The sequence below is a fragment of the Numida meleagris genome, unplaced genomic scaffold, assembly GCF_002078875.1.
Source record: "Numida meleagris isolate 19003 breed g44 Domestic line unplaced genomic scaffold, NumMel1.0 unplaced_Scaffold193, whole genome shotgun sequence".
Classification (NCBI taxonomy): domain Eukaryota; kingdom Metazoa; phylum Chordata; class Aves; order Galliformes; family Numididae; genus Numida; species Numida meleagris.
Window position 1 is genome coordinate 53,165 of NW_018363728.1, and position 20,584 is coordinate 73,748.

At 38.0% G+C, this 20,584-nt stretch overlaps 1 protein-coding gene across 14 annotated transcripts in view; it reads left to right on the forward strand.

The window, feature by feature from the left end:
• LOC110390763 (coiled-coil domain-containing protein 170-like) overlaps window positions 1-20,584 on the forward strand; it is a 59,123-nt gene that overhangs the window by 24,711 nt on the left and 13,828 nt on the right. For all 14 annotated transcript variants that reach the window (XM_021382243.1, XM_021382240.1, XM_021382241.1 and 11 more), the window contains 4 exons: window positions 264-520; window positions 4,691-4,835; window positions 6,636-6,821; window positions 17,500-17,817. In XM_021382243.1, the coding sequence (XP_021237918.1) occupies window positions 264-520; window positions 4,691-4,835; window positions 6,636-6,821; window positions 17,500-17,817 (906 nt within the window). The remainder of the gene's footprint in view (window positions 1-263; window positions 521-4,690; window positions 4,836-6,635; window positions 6,822-17,499; window positions 17,818-20,584) is intronic.

Genomic DNA, 20,584 nt, shown 5'->3' on the forward strand with positions numbered 1-20,584 from the left:
TAATAGACTTATCTTACAGACAGAGATTAATGTAAGAAATTGTATGATATGACACAACAGCAACTTTTTATTTCTGTTGTATTTTCTAGTAATATGAAAATAGTTACCCCCTTCCACTTAGTCTCATAGTGGTAGAAGACTGAACCTTTTACTCCAGAAGTTTTTTGTTTCTTGTCATGTTATTGAAATTTTAATGTTTGTATTTTTCAGTCTGGATGATATTATTCTTCCTTTTAATGAGTTTTCTCATTTTCTGTTTATAGCTTCTTGAACTCAGGTCCAGAGTGATCTCTAAAGAAACCTCTTTTAAAGAGCTGAAGTCTGAAGCTGAAAACTACAAGGAAAACAATGCTAGACAGGCATCTCTCCTCCTGTCTTTGCAAACCCGAGTTCGGGAGACAGAAGAAGAGTTGAACATGCTTGTGGCTTCTAAAAAACAGGCTGACATGACAGCTCAGGCGGCACTGAAGGAAAACTGGGAGCTGAAGGAGAAACTTCACGAGCAAAATGCCAGACTTACGTAAGATTAATGAGAGATAAGGATTTTTGATGACAAAAAGCTGCAATTATCAACAGAAAATAAGGTAGTCGACAGACTTAACTGCAGATCTGAATTCTGTTGTGTTGCTTTGCAAAGCAGTTGTACTAGAGTGTGATGGAAGGTATTGAAATTTATATTTTGGTTTGAGTTGTTAGACCTGAAATGGGACTTTAAGAATTGTGTCCTACGGAGGAGAAATGATCAAATGAATCAGCTTGCTGTAATCACAGTATTCACAAAAATGAGCGTGGAGGGCTGTTTGGATGCAACAGAAACAATAGGTATGGCTTCCTCATTCAGGTGTTTCCAAGTGTGGCACTGAGGAAAAAAGACACTCAGTGCCTTTCATAGCACAGCTGTGTTGAGCAGTGCCTGCAACTACAGCCTTGCGTGCTGGCCTATCCTCATCATGTGGTGTCTTTTGCAGATGTTACCTGTCAGATGCATGGGCCACATAGTGATGAGTAGTGGTATTGCTGTGCCACTCTGGTCTCTTTCCCCTCATCTGTGTCACAGCTGGAATAGAACAGTGTCAAGTGAATTCCTTCCTTTGTATAAAGCTGTCTGTTAGGAACAGTGTAATGAAATTATGGTATATTCTTACCTACACCATACCAGGGTATGGTATTTCTCTTTAGGTATATGTACCATGAAGGGAATATGTTAATGTTTCTTCATCTTTTAATAATGCTATCTTTCTTTGTCTGACTTTCTTCCTGCTTTCTGGATGTTGCATAAGAGCTAGAAAAGAGTTAACCAGACATCTTTGTTTCCCAAATCAGTATTTTGCACAGCTCTTCTAGGCTTTATGAGTTAGAAGTGGATAACTAAGTTATTTTAGTATCTAGAGAAATCCAGTGCAGTACACTTGTTTATTACCAGCTGAATTGCTAAATGACCGTCCTGAAGAGTGCTAACGTTGATTGACAAAGACTTTAGATATAATTCCAATATAAACAAGGAGATAGTAAAGCCAAAAATTGTATTATGTCTTCTAGCAATGTAGAAAACATCACAATCTCTAAGAATATGGTTGTTATGATTCTTTAAAGTGTTTTTTTCTCTTGTTTGCCTTGCTCACTAGGAGAAATCTGTCAAAATACTGTGCGTCAAAACTAACCTATTGTTACAGTGATAGGGTCAATTCTATGTGGCATAAACCTGTTCTGTCTCTCCCAGTGTGGTCCTGTCTTCTAGCTGGCTGCTCTCTTTCGCACATGTCACTTGTGCCATCACTTCCATTTGTGTTGCTGCATGGCTGTCCCAGAGGTCTGCTCCAAGAGAAAAATGAACAAAATAAAAAGCTTAATTTCTGGCTCTACCAATCTCAAGTCTTGTTATCTGCACTCCTTGGTGTACCACTGGACTGCTGGCAAAAGGGAAGGGTCAAGGGGAGGGTGAGTCTGTTCTTCCAGAAGGAACAAACATGTTGGATTAAACTGATTGTGAGTCTATGCTTTCAAAGCTTTTTCTCATCCTCTACTTATGGTGCCACTCAATTCCAGTCAATGTATTGACTTAGTGAACTGTAGTTACTTATTCTGACAACCTTGGTTAACACGTAGCTGTTCATAATTAGATATTCAAGATTTTAATTGGAAACCACTGATAAAAGGGAAGATCAACCAGTAGACATGAAATACACATTTGCATTATATACCTTTGGGATAGAGTCATAAATGTTTAATGAATTTTGCGATCAGCTTCCAAGATGTACATGCTCTCTATTAAAAATGGTACTTTTCTACTTAACAGGTCTATTGCCAAGGTATTTTTAGAGCTGATCTGTGAAGAGCTTTTTTTCTTCCCCTCCCCTTCTCTTTGCTCATTAGTTCTGAAGAGCTAACAAAACTGTGAAAGAGCTGTGTTCTTCTTTTTGTACCTGAATACCTATTTTCTAGGTGCTGTCGCCTTTATGACTGTACAGAAGATAATTAGGTTATTTGTAGAGTTGTCAAGTATGTGCTTTGTACTTCTGGTTGTTTATTTTTAGAAGCAGTCATAGTTTTGATGATGATGTACTTGGATTTATGGGATTTGCATGCTTGGTAGTCAGCCTAGTATAATATTCTAATATGAGGCCTGCTCTGAAAGTAATGCCTCCTATTTTATTATGTTGGCTCACAGTGTTAGAGGTGGATGTTGGTGGTATAGCCATAGAGGTTGAACCTTCCTGACAACATTCTGTTACATTTTGTTGCTATGTAACAGATGGCAACAGAGGGGTAATCTGACAAAATGGTGTCTGACATGAAAGTGCAGATGAAGCAAAGGTGTGTCATTGAATTCCTCCATGTGGAAAAAATGGTGCCCCCTGACATTCGTCAATGCCGATGAAACATTTATGGAGATCAAATAGTGGCTGTCACCGCAGTGAGGTGGTAGGTGCTGTGGTGCAGCAATAACGCTGTCATAGCAGCTATGAAACTGTGAGTCACCTCAGCTAGTGCAGATTTTTAGAAGAAATGTTGACAGCAATCGTGTTGATTTCCCTCCTAAGACTCCAATTTAAGGTTTTACAGCTATCTATAGACAGTTAATGTATGTTTTCATCTACCATGCATTTTCTTTACGTGTCTCATACTGCTTTGGAGTGATGCTTTGTGCCTGTTTCTTCCTAGAGAGGAAGAAATCAGAAGTATAGGAGGATGAGCCCAGAAATGGCTGACATGTCTGCCTTGAGAACTTAGTGCAGTGCTCTCATAAACAGGTGCTTAACAGGTTCAGTAAAACGCTTGCTTTAGTCAGCTTTTTTGTGATATATCACATCTCACTTTAATCCGGTGTTCAAGTCTTTGTGAAGACCGTGCTGTAGAAAGTACCTACCTTGTTTCTCATTTGGAAACTTGATAGATTTGTCTCTTGCTCTAAGTGTGCTTTTACCACTGATTATCTCTCTCTCTTGGGTGTAACTGGAGAGTGAATCTGAACTGAAAGTTGTCAGTGTTGTTTCTGTGTTGTATGGTGTGATTTCTGAATGCTATTGGAATTAGCAAGTGCTGTGGACAGCTTGATAGCAGTTCTTTCCTGCAGGATCTGTTGGCAGGTATACTGAGACTGATGTCCCAGGTGTATAAACTGTTCCTCCTTCTAATAAGAATGGTACAGAAGTTGATACTTGGACTACATAAACTGTAATTCTGAGCTTTTTTTTTTTTTTGGGGGGGGGGGGGGATTATTTATGTTAGTTATTGTCTTTTCTAGTTTTACAGGAGTAATATTCAGTGTTAACAGCATCACGAGCAAGATGTAGATCTACACATTTGCTGTCTGTGCTGCCTGTGGTAATGCATGTTTCCCAGGCTGGTCCTCATCTCTGGCAATGGGAAGAATGTAAACAAATTTATGCCACTCTGTGGGCTGTTTCTTCTTGCAGGGAACACTTACAAATGGATACTTGCTGTTGATGTTGCTGCCTTTAGTAGTAGGACAGATACGTGTTTCATGTGGGATCTTTTGTTAGGCATCTTTTGAAAGTGATGAAATTGATGACAAATAACTGCCTTTTTGGCATAGTCTTGTGGTAATCCATTGATATTTTCTTTCTTTAATGAATCTCTTTAGCCTGAATCCAGCCTGAATTTTTTCCCCCTCTTTACTTCCTATTTGCCCCGTACTTGTGGGCCACATTACACTGCAGAATTCTGTATGTAAAGCCAGGCAGTCTCTGCTTCTGCAAGTGAAATTCCCCTCAGAAGTACTCTGGATGTCCTACGCTTCCCCTGTTTTCTTTTGAACAGCACAGTCAGTTTCATTAGAGGGGGATGGGAAGTTTTTAGCATATTTTTACTATAATTTATCGACCTCTTCCCCTTAGTTTTTCTAAGCTTTTACATGCAACCTCCATTTCTAATATTGTGAGGGCTCTGTTCATTGATTCTACCTGGTTCATGTGTTTTATGAAATCCTGTACTAAGAATGCAGCTGGGACTGTAGAATATGCATGAAAATGCTAATCAAAGGCAATAATTAAGAAGTGTTCACACTTAAGGCAACTAACTAAAATTATTGGCATTAATACAGAGAGAGAATTATATAACATGTAATTTTCAGAGTTCATTTTGCTCGTACAGAAATCATCCTGGGATATGTTTGCCTAGAATTCTGTTTCAGAGAACATTTATCCTGATTTTTTTTTTGTCTGATTAGTAAATATTTGAATGAGTGTGAAGAAAGCAAGACAGAATCTTATAAGGTGAGCAGAAAGTATGAAGAGCTCCTCACACAGCTTTCTGAATTCTTGGACACAGACATCAAAGAAAAAGAGAAACCACAGGAACATTTAATGTCAAAGGTGATTATGTGTAGGCTAGAGTTTTCATAATATAAATGGACAAGATTTTAATAAATCTTTTACTATGTTTTGGGAATATACACAAGAGTAACTAAATTAGCTCAATTAAAAAATAGCTTGACAAAGAAAATTCATCCATCATAGAGAACTAATAGAGGGATATTTGGTTATCAAAGAAATAAAGCAAGTGATGAAGACGGGAGTTTTTGTGTTAATGGTTTGCAGAGTGCTGTCACTACTTAAGACAAGTTTTTCATATTGGCCTGATTTTCAAAGGTGCTGAGCACTAATTGACTTCAGTGAACTCAGTTTGGTCTTGTCTGAAAAATATTGTATCAGCCTGTAGTTCCTAAGTACAACCTTGATTAAATATACGGTTGAAAGCTCTTGTGAAAACATTAACAATGGAAATCACTAGGTGACATGTAAATTCTACCGCTTGTTTTTAACACTAATCTCAAGCTGTCGTACCATTAAGTAGAAATATCTGAAATGGCACTTGCTAAGACAACCTTAATTGTACCCTTTAATGAAATGGTGTAAATCACTATATGATGTTTTGAAGTGTAAGCATAAAACTATATTATTTCTTTGAGAATATTTCTGAAGTTCTGAAAACAAAGTTTCCATTTAGGAAAGGAAATTATTTATGTACTCTTTCAACTTTTTTAGATGCTGTTGAAGGGCAATTTATCTTAGCTTTATTAATTTTTCCCATGTTCTGTTTAGTCTCTTGCTCCCTATTTTTCTTCACTTGGGAGCACACTAAGTATTTTGAGAATTTCTTTCATTAGATTTGTACTATAAGTGTTCTGGCTATAAGGAACACTTAATAAAATAAGACTATCTAAATATGTGTCACAATGATTTACTACAGTCCTTGCCCTCATAATATTACAAGCATATTCTAATTGTAACAGTGTAATGAAACTTGCCTAGTTGTCGTCAGAGGCAAAGATATTTGTATCAAGTTATATCTCTTACATGCTTTAAATAAATCAAATAACCAGAGATTTTTAAGTATATATTGAATCTCTTCTCCCCCCCCCCCCCCCCAAAAAAAAAAAAAAAAAAAAAAAGTATTAATAGATCTAGTTGAGAAGTCTATTTTGCAGTGTGTTAGGAAAACTTAGCTACCAGTCAAGGTACATTTTTTTTCCATATGCGCTCACTGAAGTGCCCACACTCATCTACTCCACTTCTTGGAAATGGCATAATGTACCAAAATAGCCCCAGAATCTTGCTGGAACTACTCGTTTCTCCAAGGTGCCGGTTGTTCAGCACTGCAGCCCACTAGGTATTTGGCCCTGCCCTTGAATATGCTGAAGAAATAGCTGTTGCTAATTCAAATCTCCCTTTGCCTAAAATGTTTCAAGCCTAAAATACAGCTTTCAGTTTCCTATTCCAAATGAGAGGCATAAATCTTAACAAACCAAACTAAAACAGTCTGCTTTTCACATGAAGATGGTTATATGATCTGCTTTCGTTTTCTGACCTGCTTCATGTCAAGTACAGATACTAGTGTCAGTAGCTCTCCACCTTTTATTAGCTCATACAGATTATATGGGAGTGAAGCTGAACCACATCACGCTAAGATGTGGGTTTCTGTTGGAAATATGGGTCTCAATACTTTTTTTGCTTTTTTACAGAGGAATAGTAGAACAATGAAATTATAAATCTGACATAGGGGCCTTGGAAACACCGTGCCTGTATTAGGATGATTAGGAGCTGTAGTGTGATAAGTAAACATCATTGCTAAGTGCTTTAACAAAGTTACCAATTTTTGAATTCTCTCTCTAGGTTTGTGAAATACGTAAAGAAAATCTGTCACTAAAAGCTCAGGTTGCTGCTCTTCAAGAAGATATCAATGGCCATGAAATGGAATCCAGGGCTAGTAGAGAAACTATCATGAGGCTTGTTTCAGAGGTGACCAAAGAGCAGAAAAAGGCAGCAGGATACTGTCAAGACATGGAAAAACTTAGTAAGGTACATAACTGAATGATGTGCATGTTTGTTTAGTGTTCACTTCCAAATTTCAAATTAATTTTTGATAGGTGTCGCATGAGAAAAGCTATTTCTGAAAGACTTCCAGTGATAAAGGTCCATAAAATTTTTTTTTCTAAGCTTATTCTCAACTATTTGAAATCTTAAGATACATGGAGGTTACACAATAACATTGTGCAAGACAGGACTAACTTAGATTTGATGTATTCTGATGTTGCTTGCAAATTAAAATTTTTGCTTTCTTCATGTTGTTGTAGTCTTCATTGCTTGCACAAACATGTAATTAAGCAGGTGCTTTTCTAAAGTGGTGTGAATATACGAGTATGAATGTATCTGAGGCACAAGCATAGAACAATGGAAAAGATGCTCTTTATGCAATATTTAAGTGGTATTGCAATTTTTCTGAGGATTCTTTTACTCATTTTCTTCAAAAATTCTGATGACATTCAAAGTAATAAATAGATTACTATTTTATTCTTCCTATTTCTCTCAAGAGTCTGGAGGTGAAGTGTCTTGGCTTTCTGACAAGCTAGATTATCTCATTTCACTACATAATAAACCCGTATTTCATAAATATTCAGTTGACACATGCCCACTAGGTCTCTTGTAGAAAAGGACTTACTGTGGAAAGCCCACAGAGGAAATCTGCAGTAGGAATGATGCTGAAATGAGAACTGTTAAGTGAAGTTGTAAGTCAAGTACTCACCAAATTCATTTAGATACAATTTGGAAAGAAAAGGATATGATTTAAGGATTTAAGCACTTCAAGAAAACTTGCCAGTACATTGCGAAGGGTGGATGAACAAAGTGAGCCACTGCAGCAGTTTTCTTTAATGCTTTGTACTTTGAGCAGTATCTATGAAAAGAGAACAGTTTGCTAAAACTATAATGAAAATTTCTTGTAGGCACTACAGCAGTGTGGTTAAAGCTGATGGCCAGAACTTAAAAAAATAAGAGGAGAGGATTAAACTGCTAAATATATAGCTGAGTTATATGTAACTGAGTTTGTAGAGATTTTAACATAAATCCTTGTGCAAGTCTTTAAAATTAACAAACGTTAATGTTTTCTCCATCCCCCCCAGCATTATCTTTTTTTTTTCCTGGAAAAAAGTGACTAAAATCATACACTTTAAAGGATAAAGTGTTCTGATTTTGTTGTAGGCAAAATACTTAAGAGATGAGACAGAGCTGAAAGCATGCTTTTGAGAAGAAAGAATTTGTTGTAGGGAAGATAAATGTTAAGTACCATGAGGGTCATAAATCTTACCACTGAAAATGTTTCTTAACAACCTATGTAAAACTTCCTAAGACTCAAATTGCAGTGAGAGTGAACCTGGACTAAAAATGTAACCAGGCCTTTCTGAGAACCTTCTGTTCCCATAATTCACTTCAAACACACGTATAAAGAAGGGGAGAGAGCAGTGCGCTTACTAGGTAAGCCAGAATCAGGAGACATTCTAAGCAAGGATGAAGCTTCGTTTATAATTTCTTTTGCAAGTTTGCTCTGACTGCCAAAACTTTCCAAAGTTGGATCAGTTAAATGAAAAATATTTTTCTGTCATTATTGTCTGTATGCCAAGTGCATAATTTATTTAACCCATTCTTACAGAAATGTCCTGCTATGTTATCAGCGTTGCCTTTCAAATGAAGAATGTGTGATCCTGGCTTAACTAGAGGTTGCAGATTCCTACAGTGCCTTTTCAGTTTAGCTACTTAAATTTGCAGATACTGAGTAAATCTGCTGAGAAGGTCTTGTATTCACAAAAGTGTAAAAAAAAATTCAGTATTAAAAACTAAGCAAAACCCAGATTTTTCATTTCCACGTGTAAAAGAGTACATATACCATTGCTCGTTCATCTGAAGGGAGTCTCATGTTATAGGAAGGGCATCCTCAGTGATATAAAGTAGGTCTGACTTTTGCTGCACAGTTTAAATAAGCGCATGAATAGAGCTGCACACAGTTCTGTGTTCACTTGTGAGAGAGTATAGCAGAAATCTGTACTGTTGCAGGTAATAAGCAGGTGTTCCTGGCCTAGCCAACACTCTGGCTATCTTCTGTATTACAGATCAAGATGGTGGTCCATTTGCCCCAGCTTTCTCTTTCAAAATTCTTAAGTGTACAAGGGCTAGCACACAACCTTTCTGTTCAACAGTTCTGTCAATTTTCTCTGCCAAGACACAGCCCCATTCCCTGCCTTCTCTCTGAACCGTTGTTAGTTTTTCTTGCCAGCTAGTTCTTCACTGCTGCTCCTTGGAATTTTTCTGCACTCCATCTCTTGAGCGGGTGCCTCTCTTTATGTCCCAGGAGGAGGCATCTGTCTAATGAGCGAGTAAACAGATGATAGAAATTCTTGATGGAGAGAATAATATTCAAGAAATATTAGCAGGATATAAGTTTTATATGTGAGAGTTTTGCAGAGTACCTCTAGTATACTTGATGCTCCAGTATTTGTTGCAGTCAGCTGGTTTTCATTGGAGCAACATTAGCAAGCGAATGATTATTTTATGTATTCCCCTGTCAGCCTCAGTGCATTACAGCTTCAAAGCAGCAAACAACATAAACAAATTTAATATCAAAGCTAATAAAATTAGCAATGAGTAGCTACAAAGCTGCTTTTCTTGTACTTTATTACTTTTCTTTTGGAATTTTGAACTTCCCAAACTGTTGACTGAATATTCTGAGAGCTTCCTCTTGCAATTCTGTAAGCGTTGTGCATATTCTTATTCTGGCAGTGCTGGATATCACATTTAACTTTGATAGGAAATAGTTTTTAAATGCTGCCCAGACTGGAATGCCTGTTGTTTCTTTCTGTGTGTCCAGAGAGTGATTACTGATTATTGATCGCAGAATTGTAACATAGAATCATGAAATCCTTAGAGTTGGAAGGGACCTCTGAAGGCCACTTAGTCCAACTCCCCTGCAATGAACAGGGACAGCACAACTAGATCAGGTTGCTCAGAAGCCCCATCCAGCCTGACCTTGAATGTCTCCAAGGATGGGATATCTACCACCTCTCTGGGCAACCTGTTCCAGTGCCTCAGTCCCTTATATCTAACCTAATAACATTCTTTGTGTCTGTCAGTCTTAAAAATAAACAACAACAACAACAAACCTCTAACCAAGATTCTGTCTAGTGCTTAATAAATACACAGTACTACACAGTATTTTAGTTAAGGTATGGAAGATACGTGTACTCTACCAGATGGATTTGCCATTCATATAGCCTTGCTACTGATGAGACACAAGAAATGGTAAATTGGCTTGTTCTTTTTTCTCATCTTTTCTGATGATTAATCCTTGAAATATTTGTGATTCCCTCTGGAGTGTTAATTCAAACATCTGTTTTGCAAAGATGTGCACCATGCAACATCTGTAAATAACATTTAGAATATAATCACGGAATACAAATATATATGTATGTCTTGCGGATACTACATTAATGTCAAAAAAGCTTTTCATTCAATAGTAACTTGTATTAAATTTTTAATTAAATGTATCTAGTATCTAGTAAATATAAAACTATTAAAATCGATTGTGTGAAAACATAATTGAAGTATAATGTTTTGTTATTTAAGGAATTTGAGTTGACATGTAAAACATGCACACATTTTTCATATACCCAGATACTTTGATTGTAGGATATGTGACCAAATGATTTTAGTTTTTGCTTATTGCAAGAGATAATGACTTTGTTAGTTAGAATGTATTTTTTTTTTTAAGATGTCATTAAGAAAATAAATGTGTCAGCAGATAGGTCAAATATTTGCAGTTTGAATCATCAGGGAACATGGGATATGAGAGCAAGCTAATTTAGAGGTTTTGTGATACTGATTGCAACAAGGAGACATGGCTGGTTTGAGAATTCATCTGGAAAATACTGGCACTTACTTTCATAACTTATTGTTCTTGTTAATGTAACTTGCTTTTTTTTTTGTATTTATAATTGACTTAGTATATTGATACCATGATCCTTCTTGAGGTGCCAATATTAATAGTGATTATGTAAGTTCAAATATCCTCCTCTCTTCTGAAGACCCTCTTCGCTTATGTAACCTAAATGCTGCACTCTTAGAAGAGATTAAAGTCAAAAAGCCCAAGGTTGCCTCTGGAAGGATAACAAGTTACTGATTTGTGGTTGTGGCAGGTGTTGTAGACAGACAGATGCTTGTGAAGGAGAGCAGTTATGTAGGAATCTGCTACTTTAGGCCCAAAAGCCATTGCCTAAGCTGTGAGAGTGGCCAGTGGCTGGTGAGTAGGCAAGCATGTAGAAATAAATGTTGCCATTTGTTCTCTCAACTTCCTGGTTAAAGGGTTGCATTTCGATGTTAACAGCTTACATTGCCTCTGCATGGAATGATATGAATGTTTCAAATAAAATCTCATTAAATCCCTTTAGAAAATAACCCTGTCGGTGTTAGTGCATTTTTTTTTCCAAAAAATAACAGTAATTCCTGACATTCTTTATGTGGGACAGCTGCCTTGCAAAATCCAGGCAAGGCTCTAGACACTGTGTATGACTGTTGCAATTATGTCTGAACTTCTCAGACACTCTCAGCTGTTTTATAAGCTTTCAGGTCTGTACCCACCTTCTTAGGGTGTAGAATTTGTCTTTATGTATCTTTATGCAGGATTTCTCTTGATGCCCCATGCCTGTTCTTGATGCCCCCATGCCTGTTGGCTCTGGGCAGCCTGGTCTAGTGGTTGGTGACCCTGCCCACGGCAGGGGGGTTGAAACTAGATGATCTTTGAGGTCCTTTTCAACCCAGGCCATTCTATGATTCTATGATTCAAGAGGCATTTGGATAATGCCCTCAGTGACATGCTTTGACTGTTAGTTAGCCCTGAAGCGGTCAGGCAGTTGGACTTGATCTTGGTAGGTCCTTTCCAGCTGAACTACTGTACTCTATTTGTTTGGAAGTGATAAACTTACTTTTCTTTCTCCACTAAGTTGTTTGCGTTTCCCATTACAAGTCTTCAGTTTCACATTTCAATAAATATCTGATTGAAGTACTATTTTTTTTTTTTTAAGTCTGAGGAGGAAAAAAACCCTACAATTTCTTTACAGTATGACAATGACAATGCTACTAAAAGTGTCTGAATTTCTTTGCTTTTATTCTACAAACAGTGGGATCTTGACTCCACAGAATCAGTAAAAGTTCTGTCAGAAATTTATATGGATTTATAATTTTCCCTAGAGTCTTTTAGGTGCAAAGCTGATACTATCTATGGAAATAGTTTTCAATAGTTAGTTCTTTGTAACTATGAAAATAATAATTTTGTTTGACATTTTAAAAATGTCATTCAGTGCACACAATCGAGATGATACTTCTTAATAACATAAAAATATTATAATTTTAATAGCCTAGTGAATAACCTCCTGTAGGGGAAACTTTGCAAGAATTGACATTGAATCAAGAGGAAATTCTATTCCTCTAACACCTCTGGTGCAGCTTCCTTATTGCTTTAGCCACAGTTGAGATAATTGATGGAGTTGGGTAATGCAGCTGTGTGATGAGGGATTGTAGACTGTGAAGTCTGGTGAGGAAAGGTCTCGTTTTCATCCTGAGCAGCGAATGATGATTCAGTTTCCTGTCCAGTAAGAAATTAAGTGTTGCTCCATGTGTAGGAACAGTGGAGGACAGAAATGAGTGTTGTTGGTTCCAGAAAGATTGCTAATTGAAGTTTCACAGCTCTCTTCTGTGGATGTTCAATGGCAAGATCTTAGCAGAGCTTCTGAAGCTAAATGTTGTCAAACATGCAAGCACCTGTGATTTATTTAACATATAAATAGGGAAGAAAATGTGGCTGGACACTTTCTAGCATTGGAAGCCCACAGATGTTAAAAATTAAAGTAAATCAAAATAAATTTGCTCAGTAGTTTAAAATTCAGCAACACCATTCCTAAGGCTAAAAATACACAATAGTCAGTACAAAAGGGTAAATTTTCTTCCTTCTTTTTTACTTTTTTTTCTTTTGAGGTTATGATGAAAGCTGGTGTTGGAGCTAAAAATCATCATCATATCATTTGCAAAGCCACAATAATGACTTTTAAATAGGGTGTGACATACTTCTATGATGTCATACATGCACAGTAGGGGAAAAACAATCTTTAATATCCTGTTTTAATCTATTGGATTAGATGAAGGCAGAGACTTTTTTTTGCAGGCCATGGTTAGGTAACCGAGCAATTAAATTTGTTTTTATTTCTACCCCTAACAAAAAGCTTAATGCTTTTGGGATGTGAACATGTTCTGTCTTCCTTGAGTCTTGTTCAGTTGTGGTGGTGTGTTTTTTTTATTAGGGAAATAATATTATTTTAAAACAATCATGCATTGTAAATATAACGAGATTTTTTTAAAGGAGTTGGTTAACATGCTGTAGTGGAAATGCTAAGTGATGGCTTGAAGGAGTGATTGAGCACGTGGTGGGAAGGCAGGGCCAATCCAGGGGAGCTCAGGTGCATGCAGTGTACCTGAGTGACCGGAAGGGGTGAAGCCAGGATCCATCCCTTCCCAGACCTCGTTTAAGGTTTGGCAGGGGAGGCAAGGGTATCTTGCTGGAGATCCCTGCTTACCTGAGGCCTTCTGAAGGTTAGCAGATTCTTTCTTTTGTTTCTGTGCCCATGACTGTTGCATTTGAACAAGTCCTCACTTGCTGCAGCCTAGGACCTTGCTGCTCTGCTGTCATTGCTGTGCTTTCCATCATGTTACGCATACATAGACAAATATACGATAAAGGAAGCACTGAATAGATTTATACGTACAAAGCAATTGTAGTAAAAAGCAATTACAAAATAATGGCCTCTGAATTTATTGTTGTTACTCTAGAATGAGATCTTGATGTTTGATAGTTCTAGAACAAAATCAGCTCAACAGCAGTAGGAAAAATGGAATATTATAAATTATTAGTAGATAAGAACATGTTATGATCGCACTGCTGAAATTGACAGTGTGTCTACATCTTGAACACTGAACACGCGGTTAGAAGAACAACTTCCCACATGTATGGAAGAAAGAATCACCGTGTGTTGTAAAATAGCAAAGACCATTTCTTTATCTGTAAGTCTCTGAGTTGCAGTTATTTTGAGGTGAGAGAGAATTCTGAGGAAGTAATTTATGCTTCCTTGGTTCTTCCAGCCTTTTTGAGAAGGCTGTTATTGCCTGCTGTTGGAGGCTGGCTGTTGCAATAAATAAACCTTTGGTCTGATCTGAAATAGCTCTTCTCAAGTTACCCTCTGCTATGTTTCACTACATGTGAATTAATTATATCTCTAGAGAGAGATCAGTAGAGTGAGAATATGTATTAGTGTATATTATTAGCTGAAAGATTTTTATCCCTTCCCATTTTTCTTCTTTCATACATCTGCTTCTCTAATGCAATCACATCTCCCTGGCTGTTTTGCAGTGTTAAATACAACTCTTCTAGCCTTTCCCTGTAAAATAGTCTCTCTCTTTCTATGTTTGTAAGGTAGAAATAATTTTCTCCACCTGTTGCAACTTGAGCGCATTAGATATGAAAACAGCTGAACTGTTACTGGGTACATTAGTTCTCAGGAGGCCTTGCTGGTGGCTTGTGCAGTGGTCTGGATCTTCTTGTCTTCTCTAATCTCAGGTGGAACACAAAACAGGTGAGCACTGACAGACTATCCAGCTGTGAGTGGGCAGCTGCAGGCACAGCGCTGTGCTGCTTGAGCCCTTTTGGGTCACAGAGTAAGAGTCTCTGCTGGTTCTTTCTGTGCCAGCCCCTGAGTGTTTCGCATCTGCCACATCTTGTGTCTGTCAGTCAGCCACTTGACACACTCAGCTGTGTGTTTGCAGATGTTCATAATTTGAAACATGATCATAATTAGGTAAGTGCTCTAGTACAGGCAAACCATATTTGCACTGTCTTTCTGAAAGAAAAAATACAAACTGCAGAAAAATGTAGTTGCAATAAATGTCTATTTATTCTTTGCTGTGTAATCCTCAGCACAGGTTGGAATTTTCTATTAATAAGTCTTCCTTAGAATATATAAAAGGACAAGGAATCATGCCAACCTTTGCTTCCAAAATTGTTCTAAGGTTATTTTAGAAAGGTCTAGTGACAAATAATTAGCTAAATGGCAGCGTTTGGTTTTGTTTGCTTTCATTTATGTGTTTGAATGTTTTCCTTTTGAAGGCAAACATCTTAAAATTTAGTATTTTTAATATATTGTGTTTATATTATGTTTCCCAGGGTCCCTCCCAAACTCCTGTCCCATCATAATTGTACATCTACCTGGTTTATTGGTCTGTATGGTGTTAATACGAATGACTTACTATGCTACGCAGCAAGGACAGGTGAACCTCGAGAGATGCTCAGGTGGTCACTATATTCAGAGCTGCTCCTGGAACAATTATTTAATTCCAAAGAAGACCATCTTAGCTGATATCAACCCACTTACCAAACTTCTGCTAAACACCTGGAAGATCTGGAAAAATTCCACCGCTTTATGAATTCACCTTCCTCTCACTTAATTTTATATCTTATCTTAAGCAATATTATTTTTCATTTGTTCCTATCCATCAGATAACACCACGAGGAATGAAGACTTTTAGTTGATTTCACTGCAAATTTTATTCTTGAGTATGAATGTATAAACACTCTTACTGTTGGGATTGTGGGGATAGGAAAGAGGTTCACAAGCTGACTGAATGAGAGCTGAATTTTTCTTTAGGTTTAGATGGGTTATCTTTCTTCTATATATTTCTTTCATTGTTTGATTTTGTGTCAAGAGTCAGAGCATACAGTTCTGCCTGCCCCGTTGGGTCAGTATTTTAAATAGAATTAATATGCTTATCATAAAATGGTGTGGGTTGGAAGGAAACTTGAAGATTGTCTAGTTCCACCCCCCTGCCACTGGTAAGTTTGCAGTTTGCTATTTTCGCTTTTCAAAACTAATCCTTGATTTGTCAGAACGTAAAAGGAAAATCACTTTTAAAAGCTCTGCACTTTGTAGAAAAGGCTATGTGAGAACCATGAAAAAAATGCCGAAGACCTGAGAATGACTCTGAACAAAGAATCCAAGGGGTTTGGATCATCAACATCAGTTGGGTTTATCACACAGTATCCTGTCTCCCTTGGTACCATAGATGATATTATCGTGGCCAGCAGACGGAGGGAGGTGAACCTCCCCCTCTACTCCACTCTGGTGAGGCCACATTTAGAATGCTGTGTCCAGTTCTGGGCTCCCCAGTTCAAAAAGGACATGGATCTTCTAGAAGCAGTCCAGTGGAAAGCTACAAGATAAAGGGCCTGGAGCATCTCCCATATGAGGAAAGACTGAGTAACCTGGGTCTGTTCAGCCTGGGGAAAAAAAGACTGAGGGGGAATCTGGTGAATATTTATAAATATCTAAAGGGTGATGGGTGGCAAATGGTTGCAGCCTGGCTCTTCTTGGTGGTGCATAGCAAGGACAAGGAGTAATGGCTTAAAACTTGAACATAGGAAGTTCTGTACTAACATGTGGAGGAACTTCTTTACAACAAGGGTGATGGAGTACTGGAACAGGTTGCCCAGAGAGGTTGTGGAGTCTCCTTCTATGGAGATATTGAAGACCCATTTGGATGCCTACCTGTGCTACCTATTGTAAGGCACAGCCCTACAGGGTTAGCAGGGGCTTGGACTCAATGATCCCTTGAGGTCCCATCCAACCCCAGCAATTCTGTGACCTCTAAGTGTATTACTATTGAAATGTAAGAAGTGGTAGATACAAAGTGATTTATTCAAAACTAAAAATAAAAAATAATAATTACAAGGATAGTAGCGAGAACTACTGTCCCATTAGTTCTTCCCCAGTGATGTTTTTGTACTCCAGCAGAGCCCTTCTGAGCAGCAGATGAGGGCAGGTGTAGGCTCTGTGGAAGGATACTTAGCTCTGCACTGACCTTCTCTTCATCAGACAGATTTTTTTCTCATGGTAAGAACAAATTTGCTTTCTTTAGAAGATGATATCACACAGAGTAATTCCCCCCCCCCTTTTTTTTTAATGAGAATTGCAATCTGTTGTTTCTTCATCTTATTGTCTCTTTCAACACAGTATTTCTTACTGGATATTCAATTGACATTTGAGCATTTGCATATTGTTTTATGCTGCCTTAAGTGTTTTCTTCTTGTTTTGTCGCTCACGTTTCACAGTATAAATAATCTCAGGATTATTTTTTGTCATACTGCTGGTAAAGTATTCTCAGAAATAACTTCTAATTCTTCTCAAAACACTGTATTCAAAGATGTCATGTTTATTGATGTTTTTTCCTCACAGGTTTAGTACTTTGGCTTTGTTTGTATTATATTTTATTAATCATTGGCTTTCTAAGTCTGATATGAATGAAAATATAACCTATCAATAGTTTTGTAATTCAACATTACTTTTTGCTTAGACGCAATTTTTTTTCATGTACTAGTTCTTGCAGGTTACTGCAAGAGGTTGATCTGTAGACTGATTACAGTAGGCTTTGGCTTCCATTAATTCCAGTGGGAATTTTCGTGTGAAACTTTTATGATGTTGGGCCCTTGTGAGCAGCAGGGATCCAATTTTCTCTAGCTGCAGTACCCACTTCTGAGTTACCCCCTACTTTGTATGTGTGGGGGAGGGGTTCTACAGCATTTTAAAATTTCATTTTTATCTTTCTTATATTTTAGGATCTTGACAGTGCTAAAATAGTAAGACAGAGTTTGGAGATAGACATCAGAAACCTCCAAGATAAGCTCACTGCTAACCAGAAAGCCTGGGAAGCCTCGAAGCAAGAACTTCATAGTCTGAAGAAATCTTTCAGTGAGCTGGATGGAAGTTTGAAGAGCAGTAAAGAAGAAGCCAGGACTGCTCAAAGCTCTTTAGAGGCTTTCAGAGAGCAAATCGCTACCCTTCTCAGTAGCGGATTGCTAACAGTTATGCCCTCTGAGAAGGACATTTTGAAGAGAGTCCAAGAAATAAACTGCAAAGAGCAGAGTGAAGAGAGGGTAAGTCAGCACTACTGCACTGGCCCAGAGAGTATATTTATTTTCTTTGGCTGTCTTTTCATTTTTTTTCAGTAAAATCACTCAGATTTATCTGTGTTGTTTCCTTCTGCTTAGGTTTTGAAATTGCAGAAACTTTTGATTTTGTTGACTGTTGATTTGAGATACTATGCCAAAAGCATTTATTTTTTTATTAAGTAGGAAGAGGTCAGAAATTAAAGTAGTAAGTCTGTTAGCAGGGAAAGACAAGGAGTGGTCTTTCAGTTCAGACTTGGTTTTAGTGCCAGTTTGCAGACATCAGAAGTGGCTGCATGATCACTATGATTTAGTTGAATATGTGAGCAAGCATGGATTGCCTGCTAGAACAGTGACTTCAAGGACTGACCTGTTTCTCATAGCGAGCATAACCAATGAGTTGCTCCAGGCAACTTCTGTCCCTCCGATCTTCAAAGTCTGCTGCTAGAAAAAAGTATTTCTATTATTTGCAGTTAAGCATTGTTTAACCTATAACTGGTTACCATCCTAGAAAAGGGCCATAGCACATCAGTTGGGTACTCTAATGCTTTGGCTAGAGGGATTTACAAAAGAAGGTCATGCACAGAACTGAGAGGTTGGTGGGGAGGCAAGCCAGAATTCAATCTGACAAATGTCAATATCCTGTCCTGACTGCTGGTCATGTAGTGTACTCAAGTTTTGCACTTCATTTTATGGGAATATATTAGTGTTGTCAGTACAGTATTGTCAAGGAGGTCTATTATTAAGAGTTGCACACTACATCAAATGCTGTTTTCACTGAGTCACTAGAAAACAACTTCTGTGTCCTTGCCAGGTTTTGAGATTCTGGCATCTCCTACTGATGTTATGGTTTCTTATGTTAGCAAAAAAGATATTAATCCATTTCTAGTAGAACATAGATTGAATAATTGAAAAAGTTCTTTTACAGTGAACTGCTTTTCCTTCTACAAATCAGAACTTAATGTTTTTTAAGACTCCACTAGTAAGGAATATGCCTGTTTGTTTTGACTTTCTCATTTAATCTCTGGGTGAATTTCTTTGCAGAACTTATATCCTAACATAAGAATGTTATACACATATGCTTTACAATTGGTTGATCTAGAAAAGGATTGTCTTCAGATAGAATTTCTCAGATCTTTCAGTAAACTGTCCAACTTGAAGTAAAAGCTAGCCAGCATTATACCCATTTACAAAAATGACATGAGAGAAGATGCAAGAGATTTATGGCGAAAATTTAAGGCGAAAGATTGTCCTGGGTACTGTTGAAAGGCAGTTGAAGAACAAAGCACTTATCAGACATACTCTGCATGGATTCATAGAGGGAAATCCTGCCTTAGTAATTTGATCTCCTTCTATAATAAGGTTCATGCTGCACTGGGCAATGAACTGGCTCAACAGAGCTCAAAGGGTTGTACCAATTGGGGCTACTTGTGGCTGACCACTAGCAGTGTTGCTCAGGGTTCAACACTGGGGTCACTTCCATATTTTTATCAGTGATATGGAAGCAGGAGTGGAGTGCATCCTTAGCCAGTTTGCTGATAATACATCGATTTAGAGGTGCTGGTGACTCTTTGGAAAGACAAGAGGCCTTACAGAGAGGGATCTAAATGCATTGGAGCGCTGAGAGATTAGTGATAGCGTGAAGTTCAACAAAGGAAAATGCTAGTTTCTGCATCTGGAATGGAGTAATGGTAGGCACAGATATAATCTGGGAGATGAGTGGCTGGGGAGCATCTCATCAGAAAGGGACCTGGGGATGCTGGTGACAGCAGGTTCAGCATGAGACAGTAGAGTGCTCTGGCAGCCAAGAGGGCAAACTGCATTTTGGGATACGTTAAACACAGCATAGCCAGACAACCAAAAGAGGTGGTTCTTCCACTATATCTAGCATTAGTGTGGCCTCACCTTGAATATTGGGTGCAGTTCTGGGCTCCACAAATAAAAAGGTTGTTAAGGTCCTTGAAAGCATCTGGAGGAGGGCAACAAAGCTGGTAATGGGGCTGTAAGGCATGTACTGTGGGGAGAGGCTAAGGAAGGATACTTGAGTTTTTCATTCTGGAGAAAAGGAGGCCAAGAGGTGACCTCATTTTACTCTCTGCAAGTTCTTGAGGAGGGGAAGGTGACAGGGATGTGCTAGTCTCTTCTCCCTGGTAATCAAAGGTAGGACCCACAGGAAGAGGACAAAGTTGCACCAGGGAGGTTCAGATAGGGCATTAGAGAAAACTTCTTCACCACGAAGATGGTCAAACAGTGGAATAAGATTCCTAGAGAGATGGTTGATGCCCCATGTCTGTCAGTGTTCAAGAGGCATTTAGACAATATCCTCAGTAATAAGCTTTAACTTTTTGTCAGCCATGAAGTGATCAGACAGTTGGAGTAATGAACTCGGAAGGTCCAATTGAATTGTTCTGTTCTGAATGGGAGTTGTTAAATTTATTGACAGTTTAAATTGGTCTGTAGTGTTGCTGCTGCTCAAGATAGCTCATTTCAAGATAGTCCCATTGTGACTACAACCCAGAAGTAGTGCCGGGACACACAGATATGAGTCTATCAGCTAATTATCTTGATGCTGCAAAGTAAAAATGTGCTGATGAATCCACTCGTACATAAGGGAAGAAGTATTACAATTACATTTTTCATTTTCTGTCAGTATGTTTCATTTCTATAAGCAACTTGTAGTTGCAAACTAGATGAGTGGGATCAGGAACAGACCATGCAAAAATACAGGGAGGGGAAAAAAAAAACCTTTCTGAGT